The sequence below is a fragment of the Phascolarctos cinereus genome, unplaced genomic scaffold (assembly GCF_003287225.1).
Source record: "Phascolarctos cinereus isolate Bilbo 61053 unplaced genomic scaffold, phaCin_HiC Scaffold_1;HRSCAF=81, whole genome shotgun sequence".
Taxonomy (NCBI): Eukaryota; Metazoa; Chordata; class Mammalia; order Diprotodontia; family Phascolarctidae; genus Phascolarctos; species Phascolarctos cinereus.
The window spans coordinates 56,490,983-56,514,737 of record NW_027555514.1 but is presented as its reverse complement, the minus strand read 5'-3'; the positions used below and the strand labels follow the sequence as shown (position 1 = coordinate 56,514,737).

The 23,755-nt window shown below is 36.5% G+C and overlaps 1 protein-coding gene across 1 annotated transcript in view; it reads right to left on the bottom strand.

The window, feature by feature from the left end:
* The window catches only part of MALRD1 (MAM and LDL receptor class A domain containing 1), an 844,925-nt gene that overhangs the window by 801,335 nt on the left and 19,835 nt on the right, over positions 1 to 23,755 (bottom strand). Inside the window, 2 exon segments of the mRNA XM_020966909.2 lie at positions 12,084 to 12,245; positions 12,330 to 12,421. Of these exon segments, the coding sequence (XP_020822568.2) occupies positions 12,084 to 12,245; positions 12,330 to 12,421 (254 nt within the window).

The window sequence follows — 23,755 nt, the reverse complement described above, 5'->3', positions numbered from 1 at the left end:
TGGAGCAAAATAGTAACTGTTTCAAGAACTTCCCACAGGCATACCTCAAATACTCTGTTCTATGATCTTGAAGCCAATTTCACAAATATAAAAACTTATCTCATTCGTGTTTATTCTATACATATATATATACATATATACGTATATATGTATATATATGTACATATATATATATATATACGTATATATATACACGTATATATATGTATGCTTATAAACCTATAAAACTAACCTGGAGAACTTGCAAATTAGGATTTTGTGGTTTATCTAGTAGTAATGAGGAAAATATTACTGTTATTTTTGGTGAGGAAAAACAATTTTATGCAGTTTATTCATTCTAAATAAAAAGTGAATTTTCTTTAATACTCAAAAAAGTGGGTAAGTCATTCAACCTCCATTTGCTGTTTGATTATCTGTAATATAGGAATAATAATAGTATCTATCTCACCAGGCTGTTGTCTCGAATTAAATAACACTCGTAAAAGTGTTTTGCATATCTTAAAGTATTATATAAATGCTAGCAATATACTGTTGTTATTATCATTGATGTTGTTATTAAGCTAACCATACTGCATAAGCTGACTACATGCTAGTACTGGCTCGGTTTAATTTAATTTAATAAATGCTGATTAAGCACCTACTGTGTGTAAGACACTGTCCTAAAGATTTTTTTTTTAAGTCTCTGACTCAAAAACTTACATTCCACTGTTGGAACATGTAATCAGACAGATAAGTACAAGAAAACTGAGCAGAGGGAGAGCCTTAACAAGCAGGATCCTGAATTTCTTTGCACAGATTCCTGAGCTTAGCTGCTGATGGAACCTAAGGATTCTGGGAGAGAAGGTAAGAATACAGTGCATTCTAGGAATAAAGGACAGATTGTACAGAAATATGGGAGCAGGAGATGGAATGGTAATTTCAGGGAAGAGAAATTAAGTCAGTTTGGCTGAAACATAAAGTACACTATAGTATCAAATAACTTTGAAAACTCAGACTGGGACCAGATTGTGAAAAACTTTAACTAGCAATCCGAAAAGTCTTTGTTTCAACTTAGGCACTAGAGGGAGCCAGTGAAGATTTTTGAACAGGGAAGTAATATGATCAGATATGTGCTTGAGGAGACAATTTTGGCAGCTGTGCAGAGGATGATTAGGGAAAGGATGAGACTGGAATCAGAGAAACCAATTTTGGGAGTTATTATAATAATGCAGGTATGAGGTAATGAAAGCCTGAACTATGATCATGTTTTTGTGAGGTAGATGTGAGAGATATTATAAAAGTAGATATAGCAGGACCTGCAACTGACTGTATATAATAAAGGGAGGGGAGGGGAAGAGAGGAGAGGAAGAGGGAAGAGTCAAAAAATATTCCTTGGTAACTAGAAAGACAGTGCTGGGCTTAATAGGAGCAGGAAAGTTTAAAAGAAAAGGGTGACTTTAAAATGGAATATATTTAATATATTTAGATATATTGAGTTTAAGGAGTTTATGAGAGACGCAGAGAGTACTGTCCAGCAGATGCTTGGTGTAGCCAGGTTGGACTTCAGAAGAAAACATAAAATTAGGAGTTTTTAATATAGACATGATCATTGAACCCATGAGAACTGCTGAAGTCACCAACAGAGGGAGCATAGAAAAAATAGCAGAAGAGGGCTCCAAATAGATCCTGAGACACTCCTCGACTTCGGTGGTGGAGGAAGAATCAGAAGCAGTAAAGGAGTAAGCAGGAGGAAAACCCTGAAAGAAGAGCATCATGGAAACAAAGGGGAGAGATAATATCCAGAAGGAGGCAGGGTTAATACTGTACCAACAACCCTTCCTGAGGGGATATGAAAGAAGGTTCTCCCAGGGGTGATCAGGGATGCAGTGTCTTCTGAGGCTAACTAGGTTTCTGTGATTATGAAAAGATAAAAGAATACGAGAGGAAAAGTTCTTACATGATGTCCCAGCATAAAGCATCTGAGAGAATGAATGAATGAAAAATCATTTATTAAATATTCACCATGTGCTAGACAGTGCTGAAAGCAAGAAATATGAATACAAAAACAAAGGCAGTCCCTGCTCCCATTAGCATATACATTCCACTAAGTAGAGACAATACAGGTAGGAGACAAGAGTCCAGAGAATGATGGTTTGGGTGGTCACAAGGATGATAAGTTGATACATGCGATAGTCAATGGACAGGTCCTTTCTAAAAGCAATAGCATTATTGATTTTATTACCATGCCTACCATGAGGGCATTACAGAGGAGGAAGACAAGTTAGGTAGGAGTAGGGCAGATGACAGGACGGCATGAGTGGACAGCTGAGCATGAAGTGAAGCATGCTCCAACCTTGGCTGGAGCAAGCAAAATACCGTGGACTAGGCAAATCTGCAGCTAATCAAGAAGGCTCAGCCTCAAGACGGCGATTCAAAACACTTATCGATTACGTTTCCCAAGAACTGGAGACTATAAGCAGTGGATTTGGAGTCGGAGGACTTGAGTTTGAATCTCAGCTTTGCTCCACACTATACAGTGTAAGCTTGGGCAATTCACTGAACATGCCTTGGCCTCACTTTTCTTGTATGCAAACTTTGGGCCCTCTTCCCCTCTTTCACTATTCTGCCTCCGTTGGAGATCCTATCAGTTTGCAAATATGTAATTTTCCAGTCTCATCTCTCTGTCAATTACAAATAAGCGTCGCCAAGCCTCTGAAGTACATCTATACCTACATTTACTATAAGCTCCTCAAACTTGCTATGTCCAAAATTGAGCTCATTATATTCCCTCCTAAACTCATCGTTCTTTTTCAGAATTTCCTAGAATGGTCTTCCCTGACTCTCGACTGTTCACCTGGCTTTTCAATCCATCTTGGAGTTCATTTTAATGGCTGGCCTTTTAATACCCCTAACTCTGCCTTGCTCTACCCCTAACCTCTGACATATTGTTAGCATTGTCTTAGATCTTCTGTTTGTCTACAGACAATGCTGATGGCTGCTCGTGACACCTTGGCTAAAGCCACAGTGTAGTGTTTTTTGGTTTTTGTTTTTTACCATTAGATGCACATATATGTATATATACATTACATATATACATATATGTTAAATCATTCTATACGTAACTCTATCAGTTCTTTATTTGAATGCAGATAGTGTTTTCCTTCATGGGTCCTTTGTAGCTAATTTGTTTATTTATAATAGTCAAAATGACTTGGTGTTTGATTGTTAGAGTGGCTAAAAAAAAGAGCAGCCACGCTACATTTAATCTGTTGCACATGCAAAGACCTGGCACAAGTCAGAACCAAAAGAAATAACCCTGGGGCAGCTAGGTGGCTCAGTGGGTATAGCACCGGCCCTGGATTCAGGAAGACCTGAGTTCAAATCCGGCCTCAGACGAATAATACTTACTAGCTGTGTGACCCTAGGCAAGTCACTTAACCCCATTGCCTAGCCAAAAAAAAAAAAAAGAAGGAAAGAAATAACCCTGGCGTTATTAAACTAACTGAATCAGAATGAAATTATTCAATTAGCTGAATATAATCCTCTGATAATATTTGGGCATTTGTTACACTGACCAATGCGAATCGATGAGTTTCTCATGCTACAGAGTCACTCGTGGTGTGATTAACTATGGCTGAATTCATGGCCCACCCCATATAGTTATGATAACTTGGCAAAAGAGTCAATAGAGTTCACCCTTGTGATCTTCACAATCACTGAGACAAAGCAAAGCTAGCTATATATTAAAAGAGACCTGCAGTTCCATGCACAATCTGCTTTTTTTTGTTCTGCTATGTATATGGAAATTCACAATTTGCCATTTCCTCAGTTTAGAATAAAAAAATTAAAACCCACCACTGGTCCATAGTGGCCAGTTTTGCAGTGCAGTAATCCACTGGTTTACGCTTAGTCATCCAGAGTAAGCCATTTCAAACTAAACCAGCTGTTCTCTGACATGCTTTTCAAAACCCAACAGACTGAGAACTAAACTACAAATTACCCAGAAACTTACAAATATATGCTTTACAAGAAAATCCCGGTTCTGTTGACAATGGACCGAATAATTATATGACTAATAAAAAGGAAACAACCACATTGGAGAAGAACTGAAAAATATGATTCTGGCAAAACTGTTTTTATAACAGTTTTAACAAACAGGATTCAAGTTGCTGCATGAATAGTGCTGTAGGAGAAGAATGCAAAAGACCTTCTCTCCAGGTTAAAATTTTTTATGCTCCTTGAAGGATTTTCCAGGCAGTAATGTTCTGGTTTTTACTGAACGAAGAGTAAAGCTCTCTTCCTCAGAGAATTCAAGCATCCTCTGGTCTTTTAGGACCATCTATAATGATGACTTTAAAATCTAAGGCATCATTGATAGGAATACGGAGTCCAGGAGGGAGAGACAGTGGAGTTGAGGGAGATGAATGGAAGGATGAGTTTGTTTTTTTTAATTTCTTTAATGGCATGAAATCTCTTCATATTTAATATTTCTAAAAGAAAATCCTACATTTATACCCCAAAAAATTGATTCTCCATACTGATTTCCCTTTTTCTGTCAAATTTACCATGATTACCTCAGTCATCTAGGCACAAAAACTCAGATGCCTCTGTCTTCTTCACTCCTATGTCCAATTAGTCCTCAATTTCTCTTAATTCTGTCTCTCAAATCCTTTCCTTCCTTATTCCTTTCCTTCCTACCTGTCACTAATGGTAGTTGAGATATCTCACACCTGGAATACCATAGAAGTTGACTAATTGCATGTCTTAAATTATGGGTACAACCCCATAGTGGGTCACAAAATAATATGGCAATAGTAAAAGGTTTCTGAACATGCAATGACCAAAAATTAATTCAAAATCAAATGTGTTATGAATCCAAAGTGCTTCTGGCAGCACTTGCCCATGTTGCATCACAAAACTTCGCTGCAGCCTTGGTTCTGAACACACAACATGCACACTCTGCACTGTGCATGCCCTCAGGCCATGAAACGCCAACAAACGCTACTCCCTTAACCCTGAATTCTCAATAACTCCCTAGTTTCTATAGGTAAATAGTCAAATGACTTAGTTTAATATTTAAGGAACATTTTGATTGTCTTATCTCTCTCAGTTAAATTATAAACCGCTGGAGGTCAAAGACAGTGTCTTTTACCTTTTTGCATACCTAATAGCATCAAATACAGTGTTACTGAAGTGTTATCAAAGGTAATTTTTTAATTCAACTGAAAGACAAATTAAGTTAGTAAAGGAAGAGAATCAGGGCTTGTTAGAACTGAAGGGATTTTTAGAATACATGTAATCCAAACACCTCATTTTACATTTGAGAAAACTGAGGCCCAGAGAAGCTAAAAATTTCTTGCCCAAGAACCATCTAATAAAATTGTCTTGATTAGGATTATTCACACATTAAATTTTCTTATCAGAAAATCAGTTGCAGGAAGATGATGTTAGGGATGTCAGTCTTTTGAGTGAAATGGGATAAGATAAATATAACGGGGAGATGATATACATGCAGAAGGACTCAGGTGACATCTAAGATGCTCTGAGCAAAGGTTAGACCACCAGGACGCAAACAATATTTGTTTTTCCATCTTCATGACAAATAAGAAAAGTACCCAGCCTAACAGGTAGTACATGGGAGTTTTCATTCTGATGCTATAACTCTTGACTTGTGCTTTTTTCTAATATCCTCATTGATCAATTGTGTTCTTCACAAATAAAGTAGTACAAAGAAACTTCTTACATTAAGAAGCATTTTTAAGAAATGCCAGGTAGATAATAGCAAATCAATACATTCTTTCAATATTTCTTTAAACTTCAGACATCAATTCTGCTTACTTTGCTTAACACTCAAAATATTTCACCTATGAAATCATATTCAGCAATTTGTCTAGTAAAGAATATTAATTTTCACCACTAAAGCAATGCATTCACTAAAAATAATCTATAACCCTGCCTCCAGATGGGATACGCTTTGACTCTGGAGTCACATTTCTGCTCTGTGGTTCACATAATTTATTTTGAGTCTCTTTGATTTTACTTCAGGACAATAGGAAAATCAAGCGTTTATGGCTGTAATTTAACATATGTGTATGTAAACATATATATGCATATTTAGAGAGGGGGGAAAGGGAGGCAGAGACAGAGAGAGAAAGAGAGAGAGAGAGAGAAAGAGGAAGATGGAGGGGGTGAGAGAGGGATTGTAATCATCTGTTAATACCCAAACAATATCAAATGACCCAGTGAAGAAGAGATTTTAGGGAGCTTGTCTTTTATTTTGATCAATGTCTATAAACAGATAAAGCACAAGCCCTAGGTTGTTCCCTCAATACCTAGCACATGGTATGTGATTAATGCACATTCTAGCACTAATATAATGGAAAAGGCATTTCTTTAAATGATAATAAGCAATTACTTCTTAATAAAATATTTCTCAAATATAAGACCCTAAAAGAGGAATTCTTAACCTTTTTATGTCATAGACCCCTTCTCAGAATTATCCTTTTTTTTATTTTTATTGTTTTTTTGGCTGGGCAATGGGGTTAAGTGACTTGCCCAGGGCCACACAGCTAGTAAGTGTTATATGTCTGAGGCCAGATTTGACCTCAGGTCCTCTGCATTAAAAAATAGATAAGATTACAAAAGCAATCAATCATATTGAAATATTGTCATGAAAATATTTTTAAATCAAGGTCACAGACCCTCCCCCAGTTAAGAATTTTGACTCTAAAAGAAAAGGTGCCCCTCTTTATTATTTGGGCATCATTCCCAAAACAAGTCTAAGTACTAGACAGACATCCTTGGTTTCTTTCAAAAAGTGTTCAGTTTCCCTTGAAGTCTTTTTTTGATCTTCTTGCTCCCCACAGCAGCACCTACTAGCCCCCCTCCATAAGTTTATCTTGTACTCATTTTATAGATATATATATGTATGTATGTATATATGTATATGTATATATATACACACACATATATATACATACACACATATATATACATATATATATACGTAGTAGTATTTTTTTCTCTCCCATTAATATGTAAGCCCCATTTAGAGAATGAATTATTTCATTTTTCTTTTTTTTTGGCATCCTCAATGCCTAGTACTTTGCCTGGCATATAGTAGGCACTTTTCATAAATGCTTAATTGATTTTAAAAAGGGAGAAGAAGACTCTTGAAGTTGTGGTCTCAGTTTGGCACATTCTTGCCATTATCTGACTGCTGAGCAGCACTATCCTTGGACACCCCAAAGGAAAAGCAAAGGACCTTCCACTTCCCTACTTCAACTTACCAAAGAATATCTGAACAATCAGATCAGAACCACCAGATGAGATGTCAGAGAGTCATAGACCATTACCTTTCCCAGTCACAACCCTGTTGCCCCATTTGCCCAGTTCCCAGTAGGTACTGGATGCCCATCTGCCCTTCCATTGCTTCCCAAAGTCCTTGCCATCTGACCTATTATTTTCCTTTTGTAACTCAAGTATCAACTCAAACTCAAGCCTTTCCATGTGCCATGAACTGAGCCCTCTTCTATGTGTTCTTTCCCCCAGTTATAGTGTGAGCTCCTTGAGAACAGTGGCTGTATTCCTCTTCTATGTGTCTTTGTAGTGCTTGGCACATAGTAAGCACTGAATAAAATGCATTTCCATTACATTTCATATGATACCATAGAGATTAAAGGGACATGGAAAGACAAAGAGCTGGCAGATATTTTTCCCAAATGTCCGTGATAATCCAGAGCCTAAGCTGGAACAGAAATCTCTCTTTTGAAGATTTCTAAAAACTAAAGCGTAGAAAACATCAGAAGTCCAGGTAGAAATGGACTCAGGGAGGACTGAGTGGTCTGCAGTCTTGGAAATTAATGAGGTGGAAGGTAATACAAGGAGACATTTGGATCACTGAATTCCTGCAAGCAGGCTCCCTCGAAAGCTTTTCAGGAATAACATCCTTTAAATTGGGCAAGCCAGTGTTACCAGCCCAGCATAGGCCTGCAGCAGGCCATCTAAACAAAGGAAATAAACATCTGCTTACTTGCCAACAGGCTAGAACAATGGCATACCTGCAGCCTGGAAGATTTGTGTAACTAAAGGGTCCCCAGGGAGTCATATGCCCTCCTGCTTTTTAGAAAGCCTAGAAGGTGGAAGAACTGTTTTCACATCAGCAAATAAAGTATTGACAGAGGCAGAGATTAATACATATGCATCTGCTTTCCCTAAGCCACCACAGCATTTTAAAGCACTCCAGTGAACTGCCTTGCTATCTCAGCTCCCAAGGACTGACACTTGAGATGGCATATTTTGGAGTTCAGCCCAGTGAGATATTTTTAGCCACTATTCACACTTAATCACTATCTTATGTTTGCATTTTGTAGCCATCCTTCATGCAGGAAAGGCTACCAAGGGGTAAAAAGAAGAAGATATAAAAGGTGGTTTTTTTGTTTGTTTTATCTATACCCCACCTCCAACTCCCAATGATTCAGATCTGCAGTTAGACCATAACTGTGTATGTAGGTGTGTGTATGAGAGAGAGAGAGAGAGAGAGAGAGAGAGAGAGAGAGAGAGATGAATGTAACATTCACTTCTAGGATTTAATGAGTGAGTGTCCACACCATTCCCGTGAAGTGTCCCTAATTTTTTTGGTACACTGAAGAATAAGAAAAAAGCTGAAAAAGAATATATGTGTCTGTGCTAAGTGCTGGGATGAAAATATAAAATTTCCTCTAGAACATCCCGGATAAGTGATCATCTAGCCTTCACTCAAAGATTTTAGGGAAGGGGAACTCTCTACCTTTCAAAGCAGGCCATTTTCCTTTTGAAAAGCTCTGTTAGGCACTGTTTTTTTATATCAAGGTAGGTAAGTGCCACACTGGATAGTGCACTTGGAGTAGAGTCAGGGAGACCTTAGTTCAAATCTGTCCTCAGACACTTCCTATCAGGGTTACCCTGAGCAAATCTCTTTGTCTCCATCAACCTCAGTTTCCTCAACTGTAAAATGGAGAACATCACGGCAGCTACCCTTAAGAGGTTGTTGTGAGGAGTGAATGATATAATATTTTTAAAGCACTTAGCACAGTGCCTGGCAACTAGAAGGTGCTTAACAAATGCTTATTTCCTCATTTTCTCCCTTCTTTACATGTAGTTTAAATCTGTCTCCCTAAAATGTTTACCCATATTTTCTAGTTCTGTCTTCCAGGTAACAAGCAGAAAAAAATTTAATCTCTCTTCTACTTAATGGCTCTTTAGCTATCTGTTTTCTCTGTCTCTCCTTCTCCCCTTCTTCCTCTCTTTCTCTCCTTCTCTCTCTCTCTCTCTCTTTCTCTCTCTCTCTCTCTCTCTCTCTCTCTCTCTCTCTCTCTCTCTCACCCACACATGCACTCACACACACACACACACACACACACACACACACACACGGACTTCAAGCACACACTAGATGTCCACTTGTCAGGTGTATTGTAGGAAATATTCTTGTGCTAGCACAGGTTGGACTTTGTCAAGAGTCTCCTTCTAATTGAGATTCTGGGAGGCTAAGTAATATTGACAAGATCACTTCCCAAGTTCTACATAATTATTCTGCCTTGTACATATAAAGGTTCATATAAGTTTGCCAACCCCTTTCCCTCTTCATAAAGGAGCTGGAGCAGAGATTCGTTCCCAGGTCTCCCGCTAGCTTATTTGTTGTGCCAGATTTTACTGATTACAGTGTCTCCCACTAGTATACAGTTTGCTAGTTCACAAAGGGCTAACCCATGCACTATCACATCTGATCACAAGTTGTGATGCTAAGCAAAGAGGATATATTAGCCTAAGCATGGTGACCTATGCCTATAAGTTCAACTGCTAGAAAGGCTGAGGTTGGCCAGTCTCTTGAGCTTGAGACTTCTGAATCGCAGTTGACTTAGCTGAACTAAGTTTGGCCTTAATATGGTAAACCCCGAGAAGCAGAAGACCACAAGACTGCCTAAGGAAAAGCCAACTGGCCAAGCAGGTAAAGCTCCCATGCCAATCAGTAGTGGGATGGAACTCATGAATACCCCTGTACTTCTAGCCTGGGTAAGATAGACCCAGTGAAAAACAATTTAAAGAATATATTAGAAAATCTAATAATGGTTAAGTATAAGCTCTCTACTATTGTAGACTGCAGTCTCCTTGAAGGCAAGAACCATGTCTTGTACACTTTCATCTCCCCTAAAACCTAGATTATCATCATCATTATCATAGCAACTGATATTTATATAATGCTTTGTGGTTTAAAACATACTTTATGTACATTCTTTCTTTTTTTGTCACAATGACATGTAAGGTAAAAGATAGAGGTGTTACTATCTCCATTTTACAAATTAGGAAACTGAGGTTTAAGGTGCCTAATTTACCCAATATCACACAAGAGAAACAGTACCTAAAGCTAAGTATTTTAAATTCCAGGCCAAGGTCCTTCTCACCATCCTCTACTACTTATAGTTGCTTAATACCTGTTAGTTGGTAATGTTATTAATCATGAGTAGTATCCATTGATGATAAGAAATGATTAATTTTAGCAGACCTGTTTGGACGAGGCTGGCCCACAAACCAGCTTTAAAGAATGAGCACTTTGGTAGCTAAGTAAAATACCACAGGCTTCTGTTCTGAGCTGCACATCTTTGTCTGATTGCCCCAAGTGTTAAAATATGCAATACTTCTCCTGAACTTCTTGTTAGAATCACTTGGTGATGGTTTCCACGATATTTGGGTTTTATAGCGATACATAGATCAATTTGTCTTTTATGGGCTATATTGGCTTAATTCTCAGAATGATTCTGAAAATGTGTCTTGTGTCCTATTTGGGGTAGTCAGTGGAATAAATGGAATATTTATTACACTTAAGTTCTCAGCAGCCAGAATTAGTATTTGCAGCAACTACCCTCTTTCCTCTCACTTTCTCAATATCAGTCTTTCGCCACAAAGCACAAGAAAGAGTAAACTCAAAAAAAGGACATGATCATCTGGGAGAAAAGATAAGGATAATTTTAAAAACCGATATTAGCATATAACATTTATACATCACTTTAAGTTTTATGAAGTACTTTACATAGGTTTTCTCATTTGAGTCTGACAAAAACCTTCCAAAGTAGTTGTTTTTGTCCTTACTGAAAAAGGTTGAATGGCCTGCCCAAGCTCACATCACTATTAAGTGTGCCTGAGACAGGATTAGAACTAAGGCATCCTGCCTGCGTTGGATTTAGATTACACACTCATGCCAGCTGGAAAAGACATTTGGCGCCAGAGATTAATGAACTCATTTTCAGAATGAGAAAACTGAGACCCACAAAAAGTTAAGAGATTTGACCAAGGTCACACGTATTAAGTTGTTGAAACTAGATTTGAACTGAAGTCTTTTCTCCAGATCAATGTTCTTTCTATGGAAACAAGTATAATGACCCGCCTAGAATAACATAACTAGTAAGTCTCTAAGACAGGTTTAGAACCCAACTCTTCCTGACTCCAAGTGAAGTTAAATATTATAATATTTTGGGCAGCTAAGTGGTGCAGTGGATAGAGCACCTGACCTGGAGTCAGGAGGACCTGAGTTCAAATGTGGCCTCAGAAACATAGCACTTACTCGCTGTGTGGCCCTGAGCAAGTCACTTAACCCTATTGCCTACCCAAAAAAAAAAAAAAGGATAATATTTTGAATTCTTCCAAGGCAATGATATTTCTTTAGATCATCTCAGTGTCCCACACAGTATGTCATACATCACTTTACATGAATGAATAAAAAAAGAAAGCAAGAGTTTAGTATTTACTATTTGACAAGTACCCTGATAAGCACTGGAGATACATTAATAATAATAATAATAATAATAATAATAATAATAATAACATTTATACTTAAAATATTAAGGAGTTATGTGTATTTAGACTAAAAATAGCCACTCAAGTGATACATATTGATATTTTAATGGCGTAACTATTCAGCATTAAGATATTCAACAAATACTGGGTATATACTGATAATTGCTATATAATTCTTATTCTAGGTTTATTGCGACTTTTAGGATAACATCCATATCTCTATCTTGGCATTTGCTCTCCAATAGGTCTCTGAGTGCAAGAAACATCCATACCTGAAATTTCTGACTGCTATTGATCTCGATGGCATCTCTTTCCCACCGATTTGGGGAGCCTGCTGAGTTTTGCCATATGTTCTGAAAAGAATTGCCACACATAGTCTGGAGACCAACACTTATATTCATCTTCACATGGCTGGAGTAGTGATAAAATGTGACCTGGAGGAGAATAAAAATGTGTTTACCAACCAAGAAGAACCCACACAGAAAAAAGGATAATGAAAGAAGGGCGCTTACACGTACCTGGCATGGCTGTTGGCTATTAGGAAGGAAAACTCTGCTTTTTATGTTTGCAGGAGAGGAACCAGCTTTGGAGGACAGTGAGAGGAAATAGGCTGTTAAAAAAGAATAATGGAAATATTAGGGTCACAGGTTTCACAGACACTGAAAATACCAGTGATACATTCTCAGACTACATCTACATAATGCTGGCATTTGGTGGGGAAAGAATGAGAATTCAGTCACCTGACATGAATGGTGAATTTTTTTGACTCAAATCCTTTTTCCCCCTTACTGAATTGATTTATTCCTACAGAAGTCAACATAACATAATGCTCTGTAAAATCCATACGTCTACTTGGCCACTTCAACCAGAAATGGCACAGATACTGCAGAAAGTGTATCAAAAGCAAAGGGCAAGTTGTGGACCTCGAGTACAGTGCCTGGTCACATAGCAGAGGTTTAGTAAGTGCTTGAAATAAAGAAATACAAAATAGATTTTGGTAGAAGAAGGAGTTTAATAAAATGCCATCTACCAGGTTACAGGGCAGCTAAATGGCAAAGTGGATGGAGCATCAGACCTGAAGTAAGGAAGACCTGAGTTCAAATCGGTTTCACACACTTACTATCTGTATAATCTTGAGCAAGTCATTCAACCCTGTTTGCCTCAGTTTCCTCATTTGTAAAATGAGCTGGAGAAGGAAATGGAAACCACTCCCGTATCTTTGCCAAGAAAACCCCAAATGGGGTCGCAGAGTCAGACAGGACTGAAAATGACTGAACACCACCACAACCACTAAATATGTGAAATAAGGATTGTAACCCCTTTTGCTTGTCTTACGGAACATGCCAGTGGATCACCAATATAACACTCTGATACCAGCATTCCCTGTTGCTTGGAATAACACTGTTTCTTTTCCTGTCTTTTCAGGGACTTCTATTCTGTTTTTGTTTGTCTTTACACTTTTTTATACCATTAGTAACTCTAAAATACTCATCTGAGCACTAAACCTTTCCTTGCAACAAAGCAAGGCAGTCAACAAAAACTAACCAAAAAGCAACTGTGTGACAGTGTATGTGATATTCCAATCCCATGCTCTCCCACTTCTCTATGCAGATATAATAACAATAATAATAAAATGGTGAAGTTTGCAAGAAAATATACAAATGCTATTTCATCATATGCTCACAACAACCCTGAGAGGTAAATGCTATTATTATTATTATTCCCATTTTTACAGATGAGAAAATTGAGGCAAACAGAGATAAGTGACTTGCCCAAGGTTACATGGCTAGCATGTGTCAAATTTGAACTCAGCACTCTATCTGCTATACCATTTAACTCCCTAAATGAGAAAATTTGTCTTATCATTTGTTTTCCAGGACCAAACACCTACAACGCAGTTATGAGTATAACGGTATTTTAGTGTTGGTTTTCTTTGTATTACTGTAGGATCATAGTGTAAAGACCCCATTAAATAAGCTTCACCTAACTTTCCCCACTAACACACAAACAACTTAAAGCATTAAGTGCTTACTATTTGCCTTGTACTCTGCTAGGCATTTGGTATACAAATACAAAAAATAAAGCATTCTCTGTTCTCAAGGAGCTTACATGTTGTTAGGAGAGAAAATATGTGTCTACATACACACACACATACACACACACACACATATACATATAGAATAAATAAAACAGATAAAATATAAATGCAGGGTCCTTAACTACAAAGTAGTTAAGGAAGAAACTAGCAACAGGGGGAAATCAAGAAAGGCTTCATGTAAACTATTGTGTTAGTATTAAAATGGTAAAATTTGCCAATGCATTTGACAAAAGGAAAATGAGCAAAGACAATTTCCTTTTTTAAAAAATAATATTTTATTTTTCTCTAATGACATGTTAAAACAATTTTTAACAATTTTTTGAAGTTTCAAGTTCCAAATGCTATCCCTCCTTGGGATAGGAAGGCAGGGCACCTTCCCAGAAATGGTAAGCAATCTGATATGGGTCATACATGTGCAATCATGTAAAACATTTCCATATTAGTCATTTTGTACAAGAAGACTTGAATTTAAAAAAAAAGAATTAAGGAAAGAAGAAATGAAATGAAGTCTGTATTTAGTCAGCATCAGTTCTTTCTCTGGAAGCACATAGCATGCTTCATCATGAGTCCTTTGAGATTATCCTGGATCACTGTATTGCTGTGAATAGCTAAGTCATTCACAGTTCTTCATTGAACAATGTTGCCATTACTGTGTAAAACATTCTCCTGGTTCTGTTCACTTCACTTTGTATCAGTTCATGGAAGTCTTTCCGGGTTTTTTTTTTAAATCACCCACCTTGTCATTTCTTATAGCACAATAATATTCCATCATAATCATTTACCACAACTTGTGCAGCCATTCCCCAATTGATGGGCATCCCTTCAATTTCCAATTTTTTGCCACCACAAAAAGAGCTGCTATAAATATTTTTATACAAATAAGTCATTTTCCCTTTTTTAAAAATCTCTTTGGGATACAGACGTAATAGTGGTATCGCTGGATCAAAGAGTAGGCACAGTTTTATAGCCCTTTGTGCATAGTTCCAAACTGCTCCCCAAAATGGTTGGTAGAGTTCACAATTCCACCAACAATGCACTAGGATTCCTATTTTTCAACATCCCCTCCAACATTTATCATTTTCTTTTTTTTTTTTGTCATATTAGCCAACCTGATAAGTTTGAGATGGCACTTCAGAGTTGTTTTAGTTTACATTTCTCTAATCAATAGTGATTTAGAGCATTTTTTCATATGACTATAGATAGCTTTAATTTCATCATCTGAAAACTACCTGTTCATATTCCTTGACTATTTATCAATTAGGGAATGACTTACATTCTTATCAATTTGACTCAGCTCTCTATATATTTGAGAAATGAGAACTTTATGTGAGATACTTGTCGCAATTTTTTCCCACAGTTTTTTACTTTCCTTTTAATTTCGGCTGCATTGGTTTTATTTATACAAAATCTTTTTAATTTTAGGTAATCAAAATTACCTATTTTACATTTTGTAATGCTCTCTATATTTTGTTTGGTCCTAAGTTCTTCCCTTATCCATAGATCTGACAGATAAACTGTTCCATGTTCTCCTACTTTACTTATGCTATCACCCTCATGTGTAAATCATGTACTCATTTTGACCTTATCTTGGTATTGAGATATTGTCTATACCTAGTTTCTACCATCCTATTTTTTGTTATTTTTTCTAGCTCTATAAAACAATTTTGGTAGTTTGATTGGTATGGCATTGAATAAATAGATTAATTTATGTAGAATGTTCATTTTTATTATGTTGACTCAGTTTACTCACCAAAGACAATTATGTAGCTGAGGTACTAAAGGAACGGTAGTACTTTTAATTTAAATGGGGAATGGAAGAGGGGAAGGTGTTGGGGAAAGGTAATGAACTCTACTTTGGACAAATCAAGTTTGTTATGTCTTTAGGACATCAAAATTGAGATGCCTAATCGGCATTGGGTGTTGTAGAACTGAAGCTCAAGGGAGAGATGGTGGAGGTATAACTAGGTCTGTCATGTGCATAGAGATAATAACTAAACTTATGGGAACTGAGGAGATCACCAAGAAAGACAGTGTAGAGGGAGAAGATAAGAGGATCAGTGTAGAATCTTAAAGAACATCCACAGTTAGGGGGAAGATATAGATAATAAGCTGGTTAGGAGACTGAGAAGGAGCAGTCAAATAGGTAGTAGGAAAACCTAGAAAGAATAGTATCACAAAAACCCAAGGAGAAAATAATACCCTGAAGAAGCTAACGCAAACAATATCGAATGCAGCAGATCAGTGAAAAAGACCGAGAAAACATCATTAGAGTCAGCAATAAAAGATTTTTTCTAACACCAGTCAACAATTTGACACAAGAATGTTACTTTACCTTTACAATCATGGAAATTTAAATTTTCTTTTTGCAGACAGCTGAAGAAACAAGTAAATATCATGAAAAGATTCCAAACAAGTCTACAAGTCTTTGATCTCTCATAATTTTCAAGATTTTTTGCCCTTCCTTCCCATGTTCACCTTTGCAACAAAGTCACTGAATGTTAAAGTGTGTGCTGATTTTATTTGAAGTGTCTTATCAAGTTCTTCATTAGTAACCACAGATGTTGGCATAGAAGCTATGATTATTTTCATTTTTTTTGCATGCTAAGTCCTGATTAGTGTGAATAATGGATCCTGTGAAGTGGTCAGCATTATTTGAATTAGCACTGCCTGATTCCATTGGGCTGGAACTAATTGTCATAATTATAACTTTGACTGGCCTAAGTTCAAAAACATGTGACCACTTTATAAGATTCATTATTCACACTGAATGTCCCAAGGACACATGACAAAACCAAATCCACCAATCTCTTTACTTGCCCCTGCAAGGAGAAGCTATGGGCCATTCTTCCATTTAACCACACCTTCCTTTTGTCTTCTGATTTCTTCAGTATCAAGAATACCAAGATTGATATAGTTCATTCCCTTCAGTAACACGTTCATTCCTTGGTCCTTCATTGGACAAGGTTTCCACATTTAGCTACAACATCTACATTAAAGTTTACAAACAGTCTAAAATCTATGATTCTGTCCCTATCACTTCATAAGGGAATGAATAGGATCAAGGACCATTTCGTACTTTTCTGTTTCATAAATTACCATGGCCAAAAAATTTATCACCTTGGGGCAGCCCACTGGTGTTTAACCTCTCTTCTCTGTCCTAAAGTAGGTTGGTCCTCAGGGTGGGGGAAAAGATAGTCTGTTACAAAGTCTGTACTAAAAGTCTTTCTAGTTTGGTAGGAGCTACTAGGGTTTGTGTTCCACTGGAATTGACTCTATGGGCTTAGGATCACCTCTATGCCACAATGAGCATTTGGAGTAGGACTTTATGGAATCCTACTTCTATCATGTGGACTTAGGTCTATTAAATCAACCAGAATCAGGATTGCTAGTGGTACAGTGGACAAAGCAAGAAGCCCTCTTTTAAAATTTCACCTCAGATAGTTACTAGCTTGGCAAGTCACTTAATCCTTGTTTGCCTCAGTTTCTTCGTATGTAAAATGGAGATCATAATATCATCTACCTCCCAGGGTTGTTGTGAGGATCAAATGAGATAATAATTGTAAAGTGCTTAGCACAATGCCTGACACAAAGTAAGTGCTATATAAATATAGAATTTTATTAGTAGTATCATAGCATAATTAGTCCTTCTAGCAGACAAGGAAGATTTCTTGGGCAGCACCAGCTCAGGAGTTGACTTGAGAGTACTCCCAAGTTCAAGAGTGTTCAAGTCTTACTTTCTAGGGTGGAGGTTCCTAACCTGCAGTCCATGAACTTGCTGTTTTTAAACGTTTGAATAACCATATTTCAATATAATTAGTTTCCTCTTTAATCTTATATATTTAAAAATAGTATTCTGAAGAGTCAATGGGCTTCACCAAACTGCCAAAGGGAAGAGAAACAGAAAGCAATAGCCATTTACTAAGAGCCTATTAGGTACCAAGCACTATACTAAGTGCTTTACAAATACTGACTCATTTATCCTCACAAGAATCCTGGGATGTACATTCTATTATTATCTCCATTTTACAGTCGAAGAAACTGAGGCAGGCAGAGGTTAAGTGACTTGACTGGGGCCAAATATCTAGGAAGCATCTGAGGATGGATTTGAACTCATCTTCCTAATTCCGGGCCAAGTACACTTTCCACTGTGCCAACAGTTACCATAGGGATCTAAGGTCCCCCAGAATTGTTAAGAACCCTATTCTTAAAAGAAAGCCTTTATTCAAAAAAAAAATTCTAGAGTAATGTGCATAACAGTTGGACAAAGAAAATGTCACCCATGTGGCCCTTAAGGCTGAAGGAAGGGAATCCCTAAGAAGTCATGAAATGTGAAAGGAAGGCATTGAGACTTTGACATTCCCATTCATAAAATGAATTATTCTGTAACTTTCAAGATACGCTGGAACAAAGTCCAGGGAGCAATAGTAATAGAAATTAACTGCCATAGAGTTATGCTCATTTTATATTCAGCCAATGAAGCAAAAGTTAATTATATGAAATATCAAATAATTATAATGAACAATGTAGGAATTGTTTCCAAATAATATTTTAATTATTACATTATTAGCAATGTGGATGATTCGCATATTCAGCAAGCCTTAAATTGGTTTTATAAATGTTCATTTAACAAAGGACAACCCCAAGGCTTGGAAGAAAAATTATTCTCATTCTAAAGAAAGCATTTTGAAAAGTTCCATTCATCATCTTTATTAAAAAAAAAAAAAACCTTTTGGTCACAGAAATCAAGCTTAATGGCACATGCTGTTACGAGTAATAAAAGAGTACTTGAAATAGCATCTATCAAAACATATAAATTAATTGTTTAAGTATGTAAGCAGTGCAGTTTTATAAAGGGAGGGTAACATGGAATAATGAATGTGTATTGGACTTGGAGTTGGCCTGATTTCCACATCTTTCTCTGACAGTTATTAACATTTGTTACCATGAACTAGTCACTGATCCTCTCTGAACCTCAATCTCCCCATCTCTAAAATGGGATAATCATATCTTTAATGTTACAGGCTGTCGTGAAGCTTAAATAAGCCAATACATCTAAAGTACTTTTCAAAGCTCTTTATAAATTTCATCTGTGATTATTACAAGATAACTAGACTGCCATTTCTGCATTTATTGGAATACTGTAAATTAGCCTATATCATGTTAGACAGTAAACTAAAATCTCACCTTCAAATAAAAAATAGGAAAATTTAAATTTAGAAACAGTCTCATTTATTTCTGTGTGATTAGAGATTCTTATCCCAGCTCCCCATGAAGGACAGAGAGAAAAAATGTCTATAATATACTGTCAGGTGGAATAGGGGAAAGGATTTTCAAACTTTTCTTCAATATTCAAATTTTTTGCTTATAAAAATGCATGGTAGAAATCCTCTCCCTCTCTTCCTCCTTCCTCAATAAAATGCTCAGCTTTTTTGCTGTGTTCTTGAGTATATAAAAAGTGTTTAAATCAGTGAGAGAAATGGAATTATGGAATCACAGAACTTTGGATAGCAAAAAAAAAATCAAAGATTAGAGAACTTTGTGTTTCAAAGGCAATTTGGATATCATTTGGACCAATGACCTCATTTTGCTGGTAAACAAACTAAGACCCAGAGGAGCAAATAAAGCAACTTACTCAAGGTGGCATAGCTTGACAGTATACACCTCCTAGAAAAAGATACAACTTTGCCCAAGGTACATTTTTTTTTAGACAGTTGGGATTATGTGACTTGCCCAGGATCACACAGCTAGTAAATGTCTCAGACCAGATTTGAACTCAGGTCCTGCTGATTCCAGGGCTGGTGCTCTATCCTCTGCGCCCCCTAGCTGTCCCCCAACATACATTTTTCATTCAGTTGTTCTCAGATCTTGAGTCTATTTTTGAGCCATGAGGAGAGATTCAGAACTATACAAAGTAACCCTACTCCAATATCACTAACATACTCATTCTGTCACCCACCACCTAGCTCTGCCCCTCCTTCTGACTTCCTGAGTAGATGGAGAGTTATTTCTTTAAAGCAAGCCTTAGGAGGCTGAGATGACAGACTTCTAGCTTTGGCCATTAGGAAGACACTTTCCTATCCTCACAACAGATTTCTCATTTTCTCTGCAGTTAGGTTGCCTATAAATACAAAATTTACAAACACTGTATGTCCCATTAGTCTTAGCACCATATTAATTTCAGTTTTGTTTATATGCTTCATAAATCTGCCATTTTAAGGCTATTCCCATAAAGCAAATACTCAGCAAATATTTAAAGTAATTATGCTATAAAACATGCCCAATGGACAAATTATGAAGATTACAAAATAACAACATCAATGCAAACTTTCAGGTTTTGTATTCTTAAATTTTATGTAGCTGTTTCAGTGCTCACTGAACAAAGGGAAAACTTCCCGTTTAACTGATTAGATGTGTGAGAAAATGTCATAATCAGAATAAAGTCTGTGGATGAAAAGGAAAGTACAGGCAGTAAGAAGGGAGTAGAGCACAGTACTAACGACTCCACCATATCATTTTGGCTGGACTGCACACAGCCCTTGAACCTTTAAAAAAAAAGTGACCCATTCTTTAGGCCCCTTTTCTTTTGAAATGTAACAGGAAAATCATTCCATTTTTCCAGCTCTCATATGACTTCTGAGACTCAGACTGCACAACAGATAAAGGGGTGACCTTGGAATTAGAAAGACCTGAATGTTAGTCTTGCTTGCCCCTTGTACACACTGACAACATGACCATAAGGATTTTACCCTCAGATAGCTTTTTAAAATTATAAGTGATGGAGAAATGGCCCATCTGAATCAGTGGAAGGAATTTCTACAGCAAGTACTCCACAAATATGTGAAATCACATTTCTGGACCTTCCTGCCCCTCCTCAAATACTTTCACACTTGAAAATAAAAAGAAGAAAATACATCTTCCTACAGCCTATATGGAGTAATCAATAGATCCAAAGGTACTTGAAATAAGAAGCAATGGAATAAGTACGATAATGTCTATGTTCTACAACAGCCCCCAGTAAAGCCAGTTGTAGTGCTCATAAAAGACATACAGAGATGAATCAACATGACAAGGTCCATGGCCTAAAGCCAAGGTCACACCTTCAAAAGGTTTGGAGATAGAAATATGTATTCAATTGTTACTGGAATCTGACTAAGGTCAGATAACAGGGAGGTAATACCTACCATATCTCAGAAAACCTTTGAATCTGATTACTTCTCTATGGAATAGATCCTATTTTTAATCAAACCAATATTTCACTTAACACTTCCTTTCAAGAGGTTGACCGGGCAACTATAACCAAGAGGAGATATTGAAACTAGCTCTCACTTGTGAAGTGCTGTGTTAGAAAGAACGCTGGCTTTAGGCAGAGAAGACCTGACTTTTGAGTTCCAGTTGTGCCCCTAACTAACCATATTACCTGAAACAAATAACATTGCCTCTTAAACTCAGTCTCTCATCTCTAAAGTAGGAATAACAACAGTCACAGGGTGGTTAAGGGTGAAGCCTGATTGAAATAATGTATATCGTGTCCCTTAAACCACAAAGTGCTATAGAAATGTTAACTATTATTATTATTGCTATTATTGTTATTGTTTTCTTTCTTCTTATATTTGATTCAATGAAACGGATTTAGAAATGGCCTGTGACAAGTTGTTATCATGCTATGGCTCATTCCTGCTTAGTTTTTAGGAGGCTATGGCCCAAATGGGTAAAATTATTACTTTTTTGGTAATTGAATAAGTGAACTGGCATACAAACATTTTCTCTAGATGACTTGTGAAAGAAAAATTCATTAAAGACCAAATAACAGGGATTGTAATTATTACTCATTTTATTTTCCTCATCTTTTTTCTTCTATAAAATAAAAATTTTATTGAAATATTTTGGATTTTTTTAACCTCACTAGAATTTCTGCCAGTATCCTTCCCCCATTTACCTTCAAGAGAGCAATAGGAAAAAAAAATTTTTGAGAAAAACATACAATTTTGACTGCACAAAATTTTTAAAATCTTTGCACAAAGAAATCCAATGAAGTTAAGATTAAAAAGGAAACAACTGGAGGAAGGGAGAAATCTTTGCAAAAAATTCCTTTGATAAAGGCCTCATTTCCAAGAAATATAAGAATTTAAATTTTTAAGGACAAGAGCCATTCCTCAATTGATAAATGGTCTAAGTCAGGAAGTGAAAGGCAATCATCAGAGAGAAGAAATCCAGGCTATCTATTACCAGATTGAAAAAAAAATGCTCTTCATTACTCATAAAGAGAAATATAAAGTAATTCTACCTCATACCCAGAAGATTAGCAAAGATGATCAAAAAAGGGAAAATGACAAATGTTAGGGTGGCTGTGAGAAAACAGACACATTTGACTAACTCTTAATCGGCCCATGAATGAGTATAAGCATTATGAAAGAAATTTGTAATTACACACAAAAAGTTATTAAACAGTTATGAAAGTTACTAAACAAAACTCTTTGACCAGCTATACAACTATTAATACTAACCCAAAAGAAATCAAATAAAGAAAAAAAGGCCCCATATGTATGAAAATATTGCTAGCATTCATTTTGTGGAGACAAAAACAAAAACAAAAAACCCTGGAAACCAAAGGGATGTTCTTCGATTGGGGAATACTTGAACAAATTGTATATGAAGACACAACAACATGATCACTAGAATTATACATCAGAAGCTCGCTGTCATTCATAAGTGAAACGACAAATCCCTACACAATAAATACACATCTGAAAATATTAGAATTCCACACATAATTCAAACTGGAAGCAAACCATTATCACAAATAGAACTGTTGCCCACAATCATCCAGAAATAATGTTGATCTGTCAAAAAAAAAATCTAATAACACATTTTTTCATAGATGCTATCATATCAAATATTCATAATCTCCAAGCTATGTGGAACAAAATATTCTCAAAATATAGAGACCATAGTTTCATAGGAAACTACCAATAAATTCAATCAATAGACATTTATTAAGTTGCCTTCTATGTGCTCAATTCTGGGGAGATAAAAAGGAAAAAAGGCAATGTTCCTTCCCTCAAAGAGCTTACTACCAGATGAAGAAAACAGTGCAAATCAGTACCTTGTTTGAAACCTGTGGTCTAAAGAGAGTCACCTGGAGCCCTAAAGGGCCAAGAAGCAGATATTGAACACGCGCCATCTTGGCTCTAGAGGCAATTCTCAAAATGTGACATCACTTGCCTAATATTATATAAGTAGTAAGTAGCAGAGTTAAGATTCCAACCTATTTCCTCTGAGTTCAAAGGAAGAGCTCCTTATAAAAAGCACGTTGCCTCGTCACAGGCTAAAGTTCAGACCCCAGGTAACTTCATTACCAATATATTTTAAAGACAACTTTGATGTCCTAGCTTTAGATTCTCAGTTCAAGGAAATGAAACCATAATATAATAACAAAAACTAATTCTGATGACCTATTGTTCAAATACTTTGACCACTGCTCTCCTAGACAATGTCTTAATTCTGAGAGAAGGGGTACAATAAGTAAAATAATATTTTATTTTAAGTATAATATTATTTAAGCTTTTCATATTTGTTAGATACAATTTTGTATTTATGCCTTGAAGAAACACAGCTTTATAAATTTAATCAATAAATAAACAAGCCATCTGTCTGCTATCATTTAGGGACAATCCTACCAGAAGGTAACAGGATGTTGTATGGGAAAAACAATTTCTCTAGGGAAAACTAAAGAAAGCACTATTTTATGTGGCTCTGATAAATGGTAGAAAGTTATTTATTACTTTGTATGCCTACTAATTGTTTTGTTGCAAACCCCCATTGATATATCAGTAGACTCAAACCGGT